General features: G+C 46.5%; 1 protein-coding gene across 2 annotated transcripts in view; it reads right to left on the reverse strand.

Moving 5' to 3' along the window:
- Positions 1-13,517, reverse strand: part of Rtkn2 (rhotekin 2) — a 62,155-nt gene that overhangs the window by 18,262 nt on the left and 30,376 nt on the right. For both annotated transcript variants that reach the window (XM_021635247.2, XM_060369417.1), the window contains 3 exons: positions 7,669-7,763; positions 2,040-2,146; positions 1,003-1,134 (listed from right to left, as the gene is read on the reverse strand). In XM_021635247.2, the coding sequence (XP_021490922.1) occupies positions 1,003-1,134; positions 2,040-2,146; positions 7,669-7,763 (334 nt within the window). The remainder of the gene's footprint in view (positions 1-1,002; positions 1,135-2,039; positions 2,147-7,668; positions 7,764-13,517) is intronic.

The following is a 13,517-nucleotide window of genomic DNA, read 5'->3' on the forward strand; positions in this document are numbered from 1 at the left end:
CACACCTCTTCATGGCAAAGCACGGAAAAACACTAAAACCAATCGGGATTTGGGTCTGGAAACATCATTCAGAACAGTCCAGGGAAGGGCACGGTCAGGGGTGGGTGGTTCTGATCAACACTACATTTGGCTAGGGAGCTGAAGTCAAGACTGTCATGAAACCCAGTCTGTCCTGCGCTGACTTACCTCCCTACAAAAGTGTAAGCGAAGAACACGTAACTAGATTATTGCAATGCCGCTTTGTTGCATGAAGCCCAGGTGAAGACCCTCAGCAGATTCCCCGGTGGGAAGGTCCAAGGGCAGCAAATGGCTTCATGTGCACGGCCAGGCTTTCCCAGGCTGGCAGAGGTTTGGACAACTGCCCATTCATCCCACAAGAAACTTGAAGGTCTTTCTGTGAACTCATTTGAATATTGACTAGAAAGAGTATCTCGATAACTCGGGCTAATGATTTATGTTTACATTATCCCTTAAGTTCACAGAAAAACATAAATAGCTTTTTAGAAGGACTCTTTAAAGTTTATTTTTATTCATTTGTCTCTGGGATGTGTATGTCACGTGGGTGCATGTGCCCTCAGAGGCCAGAAGAGGGTACAGATTCCCCTGGAGTTGGACTTACAGGTGGTTTGTGAACTGCGTGATGTGGGTGCTGGGAACCAAACTCGGGTCCTCTGCAAGGACAGAAAGCTGTCTCAACCAATGAGCCGAGTCTCCAGCTCCCACAAATATCTTCTCAAGGTGGGGTCACGCTCTGGGCTTTGAGACCTGAGTGCTAGTGCACTCTCCCAATTATTATGAGTTCTTAGGGAATAGATGGTAATCCGTTTCCCATCAATAACTTCTACCACGCAAAGGAAGAGAACATTCAGCTAACAACCCATCTCCACAGCCCTTGCCTCCTTTTCCCTATGACTTCAAGGATGTCAAGAACACACGAGCATGAGCTTCACGAACCACAATGCCCTTGTGAATACAGCACCTCAAAGGGCTGGGGCCACTCACCTTGTCAATGGGAACCACCAGAGTCGGTTCCACTTTGGCTTCAATTTCTTCGGGACCATAAAAACAGCGGAGTTTACCCCCCCTCAGAGCACAGTACAGCCTTCTCCAGCCAACCAGACCTTTTCCTGTTTGCTGTAAGGGGATAAAAAAAAAAAAAAAGAAAAGTCAAGCAATTATCAATTTAAATCACTACCATCTTAACTCTAAACCGAGCCCGGCATTTACATAATCAGTCAAGGTTTTAGAACTTTTAAAATGCGACAGAATTAGCCATTCATCGGCTGTACCGTGAGCCTGAGTACCCCAAATCTAAGCGCAAAGAAGCCTGGAATTCTCAGACGCATTAAGCAAAATGAAGGTAATTATTACCACACAATTTTATACACAGAAAATCATAAATCAACACAGATTTGGGAAAGCTAGTCTATTAAAAATCTAGTGCTTAGAATTCCACAGCAATTCATCAAAGGACTCGGGGAAATTATAAAAATAACTCTCTCCACACTGGAAATAATTTCCCTTCACTTCTTTCGGAACCCTAGAAAATGTTGACTACCTGGTAAGAATGCAAATTTTCTTTCCTCCTAATAGAATCTTTTAGAAAAAAAAAAAAAAGCTATTGATTCACTGGAGCCCACAATTAATTATTTACTGAATATAAATAACCGTGGCTATAAATAAATCAGGAGTAGGTGGCACAGAGGCAGCTCTGGAAGCCCAGAGGCCCAAACGGGGCCAACCGTTGTCTGCCAGGAGGGCCTTTATGTGAGAGGTGCTGGGCAGCCAGAGTCAGTTTCCATGAGAGAACCGCTGCCACGACGCTGTGGGATGGGGCACCGGAGGGGACTGGAGAGGCAGCCCCACAGTCACCCGGACCCAGGCGGGTCCTCCTCCCGTAGCCACCCTCCGCATCCCACACCTTCCACCGCTCCCGCCCAGTGACGGTCAGAGAACTTCCAGAAAGGCCGCCAGAGCAAACGCTGTGCCCTTCAGAGGCCAGTGGGCGCTCCCCGGCTGAGATGTCCCCCGTGCCCTACCTGCTCAGTCAGGAATCCTGCAAACGCATCTTCGGCCATGCAAGCTGGCTGGGCCACCAGCCGGCAGCACACATTGCCATACAAGGGGAGCCAAAAGGAACACTCGTCTGTTTAAAGAGAAGCGGCTAGTTACAAACACACGCTCATGGTTGCTACCTACACGTTCCAGAATTTTCCTTTTTATGATTTTTTTTTGCTTTCTTCAGTAACATTTTAAAATTAATTTTACATAAAGGGTCATCTGCCTGAATACTGACGGATACTAGAGGATATAGGACCACGTGGAGAGGTCAGGGTGGGCCCAGGCCACCAGTGAGGCCAACTGGGAGAGCAGTGGCCTTCAGTCTCTTGACCTCAGAAGTAATTATTCAAGGAATAATTATAAGAAGTAATTATTATTGTTCAGAGTTTAACAAAAATCCGTCTAATAAGTGATTTGTGGTCAGCAAATCTCACTTCTTGCTCTAATGTTCATTATAATAATTAGCAAGGCGAACTTCTAAATGGAACATTATTTTACCCACATTGGGACATTTAAACATTTTCCACTTCTTTCCTTTCTCTGACTGAACAGGTAATTGTGAGCCATGAGAAGCAGCCTTCAGTGTGAGCCATTAGTGTGAGAGGGTGGGGAAGAAACTGTGAGGTGTGTACTGGGTGATGTCATCAAGCAGCCTGAGGACGGACAGGAGGACGGAGAGGAGGAGGGGGAGGAGGACTGCCAGCGCAAGGCCTCGGAGCTTGGGAGAGCTGGCCAAGGGGTGGTCACACCGTGGCAGAAGCGTAGACAGGGCTGTCTAGCCTAGAAAGAGCAGAATGAGAAGGGTGCGTGCGCCTGGACCGAAGTCACCATGGTGGCCTGGGGAGAGCGGTCACAACCCAGCAGTGAGAACGCTCCATGAAGGGTCGACTCGGCACCCTGAGAGCACTAAGTGAGAGCAGAGACCGAGGTTCCCCATCAGGGATGCAGGAGGGGGAATAACACGATGGACTCCATCCTGGTACCCCAGGGGGCAAGCAAGTGCTCCGGGAGGGGCCTTAATGACACGAGGCCTCTCGAATGGCTCCCCATGGCCACCAGTGAACAGGCCACTGGCACATGCGCTCCTCTGACTTCGAGGCCAGTAAGGGATGTCTGTTTCCGTGTCTCAGAGCCGCCCGCTCCAGCCACAGAGTATGTATTAATTAGGACGGAATCAAAGGACAACCTTGGTTGTCAGAAGCTTGGCAGCAACCACCTTACCCCCCAACTGGCACAGAGCGTGGTCATGAAGACATAGTCAAGTCACATTGTAAGCCAACGCCCGGCAAGCCCAAAAGAGGGCATCCTACCGGCAACTCTCTTTGAAAATGCCAAGTCTGTGAGCGTCAGGAGGGAGGCTTGGGAACTGACGCGGAGGCAATGTGTCCTTTTGACAGAACATCACTGGATGGAAAAAGCATGGAGTCTGCACATTAGAAGGGGCTTCGCTTGCTGGTGAGTGTGGTGGTGATGCAGCCAAATGGCTCAATGGTACTTAATGCATGTTAAGATTCTTGGGTTTTATGAAACATGCTGTGAGCAACGTGGTATCCTGTGTGTGTGTGTGTGTGTGTGTGTGTGTGTGTGTGTGTGTGCATGTTCATGCATGGTGGTGGAGAAATCTTGACAAAAAAAACAAACAAACAAAAACCCACAGTGACAGCATTCCTCCAATGCAGTATGGCACTAGGCCTGGGCATATATTCCTCCCACACAAACAGAAAGAAAGTAATGGATAAAGTATTCTGGGTACCTCAGAGTGTGACCAAATATCCAATACATGCCCTCACCTCACACGTGAAGAAGATTTCTCTCAATGTTCATTGCAGCCTGATAGCTACCTGTTGGCTGAGATCATTATTTACTTAAAGCCTTGGTAAATATGGTTACTTCATGTTCTAGTTTGCTTTCTGTTGCTGTGATGAACACAGTTCAGAGACAAAAGGTTCATCTCTGCTCACACCTCCAGGTAACAGTCCATCCTTGAGGGAAGTCAGGGGAGGAGCTCAAGGCAGGAACCTGAAGGAATGCTGCTTACCAGCTTGCTCTGGCTTCTGCTCAGCTAGGTTCCTTATACAGCCCAGACCCACCTGCCTAGGGATGGTAACCACCCAGAGTGGTCCAGGCCCTTCCTGTATCAATTGGCAGTCAAGAAGATGCTACATAGACATGCCCGCAGACCTATCTGGTGGAGGAAATTATTCAAAGAGATTCTTTCTAGGTCTGTCAAGATGATCTTAGAAACTAAACAGGACACTGAGTGTACACTAAGATGTACGGTAGCTGAGGTTTAATTATCAATAAAGGGGGAAAAACTAGCCTAAATAAAGCTAAATAAACCAGTATAAAGTAAAACCAAGGTGTCTTGGCAACTTCCCCATGCATCAGCCTGGTACATAACACACTTTCTGGGACTAATACAAACTGTTTTTATTCAGGCCTTAGTAAAGGTGACGTGGTAGGGAACACGTGCCTACACAAAACACACAGTGACTCCAAAGTACAGACACAAAGTACAGACGCTTACAGCAGTAAGTGGGAGCCGCCATCTCTAAAACAAGCAGTAAACAAAATAAAAACTCTCCACAGCCAAGTGTCTGAGCAACACATAAATTTCTTTTATGTAGCGATCTCAAATTTATGAATGGCTTATGCTGTAAATATCTGTGAGTTGCTTATTTTTAAGTTAGAATGTAACTTCCCCAAGACACAGAATCATAAATGATTAGATTCTCTGACAAGTCCATAAAGTTTGTGCAATCAATAATGCATCTGAACCTAACACATCGCATCTAATAATGCGCATCTCATAAAATGAGCTCAGATTTCATGGAAGGAAGAAAAAATTCTTGCTTCCTGCAGCATCGCTGAGGGGGGATGCTGGATTCAGAAGTCCCTCCTGCAGCATCCTTCCGAAGGGGATGCTGGACACAGAGTCCCCTTCTGCCGCATCCCTGAATGGGGATGCTAAATGTGGACTCTGTTCCTGTCATATTCTTGAGAGAGGGCACAGGTGTGGTAGAGTCTCTTTCCTGCATCCTCCTCAGGAGGGGATGCTGGGTCTCTAAGTCCACAGAGCGCTTGTTACTCTGCCATCACCTGTCACTTCTCTCCTAGGCTTTCTCACTGCTCCAGACCACTGAGGAATAAAACAGCCACACCTTCCCTGTGCTTCTCATAAGGAGGAGGGCCTCTGGGACACTCACTAAGCCTAAATACAATTTCTACAGTTAAAATACCCCCTGCCTTAGGCAGGGTCTCTATATTCATAATACATGTATGGCATCGATCATGAGCCTGGCACACGACAGCTGCCTCTTTGATCACACCCCAGAGCAGCCTCTCTGCCACAGTCCACTCCGTCCACGTCTCCAGGCCACTCTCAATCCTTGTGCCCAACACATCTGTGAAAACAATTCATCATTCCTTTCTATCCAAGGGACCCAGAAAGACAGGATGGACAGGAAATGAAAGTACCAACTACGTCCAATAAAATACCTTTTAAAAGTGAAGTCAAAAGTCCTTGAAACCCCCCAAAAAAACTTCCAAAAAGAAACTCTAAGGATTGTTTGAAGAAGGAAAGGAATGCCAAGTTCAAGATCTAAAAGCCAAGTAGTCCTTATGAACACTTAGAAAAGGGGGTAAGTTTAGGTCAACAGTCCAAGCTCAAAGTACCCACTGAAATTTAAAAACAAACAGAATTATGTTCTACAGTAAGAATTCACTAATTAGGAAATGGAGTCTAACTGTTCTAAAGCTTTTACATGGTCTGGGAAAAAGCGAAAACCATCTCTTACTGTTTACTTTGGTGATTTATGATTTAAAGGTAATTTCTGAGATATTACAACATACTGTATAACTCTACTAACAGAGGAAAATTTGAATGACAAAAGCAATTACCCTGTTTTGAAGAGGCAGGCCTAGGATGTGAAAAAAAGAAATCTATACACATACATATAGATACATATATGCATATGTATACATAAGAGTAAAAATAAAATACAATTTAAAAAATGATACGCACCAAAAGAGAAAGACTCAAATTACACCAAGCGAAATAGAACAACCAGGAAAATTGGAATGCAAAACCCGATTTGTTCATACCTCCTGTTACATAGACTATGTAAACCCATCATTATTTCTAACACATAACTGATGTGCTGGTGGATAAGGCTGACGGGCCTGTTCTGGGACTGAGCACTAAAACAAAGATGAAAAGCCAGGCACGGTGGTGCATGCCTGCCTGTAATCTCAGCACTTGGAGAGACAGAGGCAGGCAGATCTCTGTGGGTTCGAGGCCAGCCTGGTCTACAGAGTGAGCCCAGGAGAGCCAAGGCCACACAGAGAAACCCTGCCTCGAAAAACCAAAACCAAACCAACCAAACAAAACACCAAACAAACCAAACCAAAAACAAAACCCCCAAAGATGAAAAGAAGTGAGGATGAGAAATAGACCAGGGGCAGATAATGCTGCAGGGCTGTATAACATAAGATGGTACAGGACATTTCATGTTTATAAAGTTCAAGTTCAGATCGGGCCCGCGTGGACCTACGAAACTTTTTGGAACTGACTCAAGACAGGAGAAAGCAGAGAGCTGGCAGTTAGTTGGAAGCAAGCAGGGTGGCAGTACGGCAGACCTCGTGGAGGAGGAGCAGAGGCACGCCACTAAAGGTTTAATACCTCCACCTGCAGTCCACACACCGTCCAAGCCAGGGCGCCCGGGAAGGACATAAAAGACCAGCAGCAACCCGAATGCCACGAAGCTGGGACACCCACGCCTACAGTCCCAGGGAGACGTGGTATCGGGAAAGATGGGTATTCAGAGACTTTCCTTAAAATGGTTACATTACCCATTTTACAGCCTGTCACCTTCCCTCTTTTAGTAAATGGTCTTATAACTTAAAAAAAGTCACCATGAAATCACCCATCCATTAGCACTGGGGCCTCTGAGCTTCACAGCAGTGAGCATGAAGTGGCGGCCATGAGCTCGCACGTGCTCATAATGCTTCCCCCTAGAAGACACGTAAACTCAGTTCCTCCAGCTGAGTTCCTCGGCCAGCGCTGTTCTTCGATACCCCATCCCGGGGACAGCTGGCCAAGTGCTCACAGACCTTCCCTGCCATCTAAGCTTCTATGACACATTCCCAAAGATTCCTTTCAGAAGAAAAAAAAAAAAGAAAAAGAAAAAGAAAGAAATTACCATTATTATTTAAGAAGAGGAGGGATGATAATGAACGGAACCATACTTCCTTCCTATCCTCTGCTTGCTATCAACAGAAGGGGTGGCTGCCTGGGTCATTGACTTTAAAAGCAGACACATCTGACTGTCCAGCTAGCAGAGTGGAGAACCATCAACGCTGGGTCACAGATACGGACACGGAATACATCAGGTCTTTCTACTGTAAGTCAGATTTGGAAGAAAAAAAAAAAAGAAAAAACAACTTTTATTTTTTTTTCTCCTCTGGGGAAGAAAGGCATGCTGGAAAAGAACCAGACTGATCCATGTGTGTATTTACAAAGCCAGTATCTCCTCCAGGGGGACAGGCTAAAATTAGAAGCTACCATCGCCACATGTGCAGACCTGATCCACAGCAAACAGCACTCACCATCTCCGTTAACAGACAGGTTGTGGGTCTTGAAGCAGTCCCCGGCGCTGTCCAGGGTCAGGGTGGTGTGAGCTAGCAAATGGAACCTCACACCCCTGGGAATGAGAGAGAAGACATCTTGAGATATCCTTAGGTATTTATTGTAACCATGAGGTCAACTATTCAAATGTTCAACAAAATAAAATGAACCATCAACCCAATCTTTCAAAAATAGGGCAAGTGACTCAAACTTGACATTTCTCCAAAAGCACACAGGAGGCCCAAAGCAGCAACAAAGCGTGTTGAACAGTTCCAGGGTTAGTCAAGCATGAAAAGGCACCCTCCAACCAATACCTACTGCTGGGGAAAATGACCACTAGTGAAAACAAATCTGGGGTAGGGGTACAGAGCCTGAGGAATGTTCGCTGGGGTGTGGAGGATCTGGAACCTTACACATCTGCCAGGGGAAGGGGAGCAATGAAACAAACTAAATACCTAACCTTCAAAAGGAGGAGGATTCTGACACATTCTATACCCAACATGGATGGCTTTTGAGGACAGTATGCTAAATGAAATATTCCTGCTGGAAAAGGACAAATCTCGTCCTCAGTAGTTCAGCACTTAGGGAGTAGAGCAATAGGTGGGCTGAGTGGGGTAAAGGGGTCAGGGCTGAAAGGGTGCGGAATTTCGGCTAGGGAAGTTCTAGTGATGGTGGGTGGGGGTGGCCGTCCAGGACAGCAAACTGAACATATATATTAAAAATAATGGATGACAGATTTATAGTCAGTACAAGCTATTAACCAATTTAGCAGCTTTAAGGCTCTCCATTTTCTCCTACAGTTTGCTAAGCCTTGTGCTAGGTGATGGGCCTTTGGTTGTCAAGAGGACCCACGGTTGTATTCTGGCGCAGGCAGGAGGGAAAAAGGAGCAAAGAGCACCAACACAAATATATAAAGTACTGGCAACTCCTAGTGGTGATGAAGCCCTGTCTATGAAAGAGACAAAGTGGGTGTGAAGAACCATGCCCAAAGGTAAGTTAGAGAAAGCGTCTCTGAGGATGTGGGGTAGCATTTGCGCAGTCATAAAGAGACCTCAGGGCTGGCGGAATACCCCAGCTGGTAGATGACTTGGCTTGCCAGCATGAGGGCCCACATCCAGGTCCCCAGCACCCACGCAAAAGTCACGTGGCACACACCTGTACTCTCAGCACCGGGTGCCAGAGATGGGTGGATCCCTGGAGGTCGTTGGAGAGGCCCCCTAACTAAATGGACGAACTCCAGGCTGAGTGACAGGCCGCCCCCCCAAATAAAGCGAAGAGTGATCAAGCAAGACACTCGCTGCTGACCTTTGACTTAGACAAGCGCGCTGAGCACACACAAACACAGACATCCTCTAGATCCTGCGGAGAAAACGATTCAAGAAATCCTGAGGCGATGTGGCCTGTTCAGGGAGAGCTGGAGAAACAACTACAAAACAGAAATGGACACAGAGCTGTGTCTGGCACACACAGGGTATGAAGAGACGGACAACACGGGGCTTCACGAACCGCAGAAGAAGGGTGGGCTGACGTCTAAGTGGAAGGGGAAGTCATGGCAAGGGAGGTGTCTGGCCAGACCCAGAGCGACACGGACTTCTCAGGGCAAGATCTGACGAAGACCCACCTTGACCAAACCCTTGCCAGGCTTCTGTGAGGCCTCTACGGAACTAGGCCAACCCAACACCGATATTCTAAGAACTCATGGTCTGAGGCTGAGAGCTGAGTGAAGAACTTCATGCTGCTGGTTCCAGCCCACATCTAAAGACTGGCTCCAGCCGGTGTGGACAGCCTAACTCACTGTTGCCCCACATGGTAAGAGGAGATACACTGCACCCAAACCCACTCTTGTGGCTCTTTCACAGTTTCAGTTCCTTGACTCTGATCCCCGGAGGGGAGGGCCTGCCATCACATCTCACCATGGTCCATTGTATGCTTGTATTAACATAGCACTCGCTCTGGAGATGGAATTTGTATCCTGGAAGTCAATGGTTATAAAAATTGAATTTGGAACAGGGGTTGTATTAGCTCAGTGGTAAAACTGTTTGCCTAGTGTGTATGAGGATCTAAGTTCAATGCCCAGAACAGGATAAACAATCAACAAATGTATGTATGCATGTATAAATAAATAAATAAACAAATGTATGTTGTGGATATGAACATGTTTTTGTTTTGGTCCCAGGCATGGGATGTGGGGCTGATTCAGATGTTCCATAGCAACAGACTATTTGCCTCATGCCAGCTGAGAGGAACTCTTTGCCAGCTACAGATAGTTTGAATCTTAGGAATCTGGAGAGAAAATAAATGCTAGAGCCTAGAGAGGGTAGAAAAGTGAAAGAACAAAGCTGCTCCTGCTTCCCCCTTGCTGCTCCTTAGTTGCTGTTGTGAAACAAGAAGTTGAAGATCTCCTGAAACTGGAATTAGACTGGCTCCTAGGAACCAGACCACCCTAAGCAGCAGGAAGCAGCTAAGAAAGAACTGTGCCTCCTCTCCCACTAACCCTTTCACTCTCCTACCTGGTGTTAGGGTGTTGGAAGGGATTATGGTGGAACAGGGAGAAAAAATAAATAAAGAAGATGTAAATAAAAGAGTTTTTAAAAAACTAATGCCAACAAATAAGTAAGTAAGTAAGTAAGTAAATAAATAAATAAATAAAATTTCTGCCCCAAAATAACAATTGTATTTTCTGTGCCAGTAACATTAATTTTATGAGTTTTCCTTTTTTCCCGAATAGTAGAATCTCAAGGAGCATGTTAAAGGTTTACATGTGTGCACACACAGATATGGACCAACTCTTGGGGAGAAGACAGTTCTGACAGGAATTGTTATTCACCATGTCAGGTGATAAACTTAGCTCCCGTTAAATCTTTAACCAGATCCCTATAATAAAAATGTACATGATGAGCAAGCACACACACAGGCATTCTTTAATGGGCTCCCCCCCCAAAAAAAAAAAATACGCACACACATCAAGCATACAGGGATGCATTCCACCTCCTCTAAAATAAAAGGAGTCATGTATGTCTGTGTACCGTGTGTGTGTGCTTGGTTAGCATGGAGGCCAGAAGAGGGCACTGGATCCCCTGGAGCTGGAGTTATAGTTCATTGTAAGAAAGCCATAAGGGTGCCAGGAACTGAAGCCAGGTCCTCTGGAGGAGCAGCCAGTGCTCTGAACTGCTGAGCTGTTGCTCCAGCCTGTTCTCTTGGTTTTTCACTGTATAATCCTTACCAGCCAGAATAACTTCCAGTGCACAGCGCTTTGGGTTAACGTTTACGCAGAAAAAAAAAAAAAATTGTACTTTCATCTCCAGATCTCAACTCGACACTTTCAACAGGGAGGCATGAGCACAATTTCAGCCATTTCGGGAAGCTGCTGGGCCTCCAGACTTAGCTCGCTTTTGCACATGGTCACCGGGAATCACATTGCCACTAACAAGGTCACTAGTCTCATGCTCTGTGCGAGCTACCCTCTGCTAGCCCCGCCTGTTCCATGTGGTCTACCCTCTGCTAACACTGACAAACACGGTGCACATTTCCATGGAGCCGTTCATAATTAGCCTTTATTTTCCCCTAACATCTACGTGAGTCCCCGCCCCACCCCTCGAAAAATTGAGGAAGTATTGAAGAAGGCTGGAGAATGAATCAAAGTAACTGAAGACCACAATCCTAAGGAGAGAGGCTAATGACACCCAAAGCTGCCTGTTAATATGATGCCAGCTGCGTGCTAACAAGGTAATATATGATGCGCCCTCCCCAGATGCTCATTTGTTTTATGGAACCACATTTTTGAAAACTATAAGTGTTTTAAATTGATAAAGCAATATCATTTTTCCCTTGTGAAAGGAAAAGAAAAAGGCTTCCTATCAACTACTGAAGACAGAATGTGCTGTCTTTTGGAAAAGGATTACCGACAGCGAGATAGAATTGTCTGTGTTTGCCGCTGAGGCTACGGAGAGCAAAAGAAGGGTGGAGGAGTGCTCTCTTACAAGGAAAGGAAAATGGAATCAAAGCAAAACAAAACACTCAGTTATATTAGGTATATGAGGCTAGGAAGGAAGGTTAAGGTGGAAGGAGGCTGTTTCACAGGGGCAGGGGAAAAGGAAGACCCTGACATACAAGTCGTGTTTGTGTGGAGACCTGAATGGAAGCAATAAGCCATGAGCAGAGAAAAACATGCATCTCAGTCAAAGGAGATGACCAAGGCCACAGGAGCACACGCCAGGCTTGGCTCAGACAGCCAGGTGGTGCTGTGGCTGGACTGTAGTGAGGAAGAAGGATGGTGATGGCAGCTGTCCAGTGGGCCAGCAGGGGGCAGAAGCTACATACAGCCATACCTAGTGGGCAGGATAAGGACAGGATTGCTCTCCGAGTGACATCTGAAGCGAGTATGGTGGGTTTCGGGTTAGAGGCAGCTGCTGTGGCCTGCGTTCTACCAGAAGGAAGTGGTCCCTGTGGCTATGTGGACAGATTTGGGGGGAACTACAGTAAAAACAGAGACATCAAGTAGGCTGGATGCAGGCCAGGGGGTTGAGGAAGGAGGTGACATTCCTCGGATCTGCTCGAAGCTGACTCCGTGTGAACGCAGCTTGGGAAAGAACACCAGAGGACAGCATTGAGGCTTCGTGCTCAAGCAACTAAAAAGATAGTCACTAACCAAAATGGGGTCGGGGATGGGATTACATATGGACTTGAGTTTGGAGCAATTCAATTTAATTGTCCATTATTGGGCAATCAGGTAGGTCTTGGGTCTAGAGGCAGAAAAGAAGACACTGAACATCTAAATTTGGGAGTTTCCAGTACAGAGATGGAATTTCATGAAAGTTGGAAAACCAAGTAAAGGCCAATGATCAAAGACAACATTTTGGATTAAGTTGAAAAGCAATGAGCAAAGAAGACAGGCAAGGAGCAGTCACTACTGCAGAAGAAAAACCAAGAAAGAAATCCAAGAGCCTGAGAAGACAAGTCAAAGGTTAACCTCATGGGGAGTCAACAGAGCAGTTTATCTGGAAAGAGGACTCTAATGAGCCAAGATCAGGTGTACCACAGTATAGTGCCTGGCTGGTCTCAGCAGGACTTCCTGTGGGTTTCAACAGAGGAGATATGATGAAAGTCAGCTAAAATGATAGGAGAAGAAGGTGAAACAGGACTGTGAAAACTATTTCCTGAGACCAAGTGCCATGGAGGCCCTTCAGCATGCTGATCTATTCAGGAGATGATCGAGTAGACAAAAAGCTGATGACCCAGGGAAGTAGGAAGTGGGAAGGGAACCACCTGAGTCACGAAGAAGACAGTCGGGTGGGATCCAGTGCTCTAGCAGACGGGCCCTAGACACACAGAAGCAAGGAAAGCTGGCTGGTGGATTCCCTGACAGTCGAGAATATCAACAGCGTCTAAAGGATCAGCTACGAGAGAGAAATGGAGAGCTCACAGGGAGTGAGGAACAAAGCAACATCAAACTGCTTTATCCTGTAACGCCTGCGCCATAATCCTAGTGCTGAACCCTTTCAGGGCAAAGTGAGACACCACAGAAACTAACAACTGTACAACACTCCAGTTGTACCAAGAGCTCCCAAGGTGCATGGCCATCTGTCTCAAGACGGGGACCGATGACTAATCTTCAGCATCTCATCGGCCCTCATGTTTACAGGTGAGGAAGTGATTAAAACAGCACTTTACCAAGGCTTGTGTTCACCCAAGGAAGGGCAGGAGCAGGGCTCGAAGGCGGAAAGAGAGGGGTGAGGGTGGGGGTGGAGGCGGAGAGGTCCTTGCTATGATGATCCGCAGCGCCCTGTGGTCAACAGCGACCAGCCCTTGGGGATAACCAAAGGGCAGAAGG

Source organism: Meriones unguiculatus, chromosome 16 (assembly GCF_030254825.1).
Source record: "Meriones unguiculatus strain TT.TT164.6M chromosome 16, Bangor_MerUng_6.1, whole genome shotgun sequence".
NCBI classification, from domain to species: domain Eukaryota; kingdom Metazoa; phylum Chordata; class Mammalia; order Rodentia; family Muridae; genus Meriones; species Meriones unguiculatus.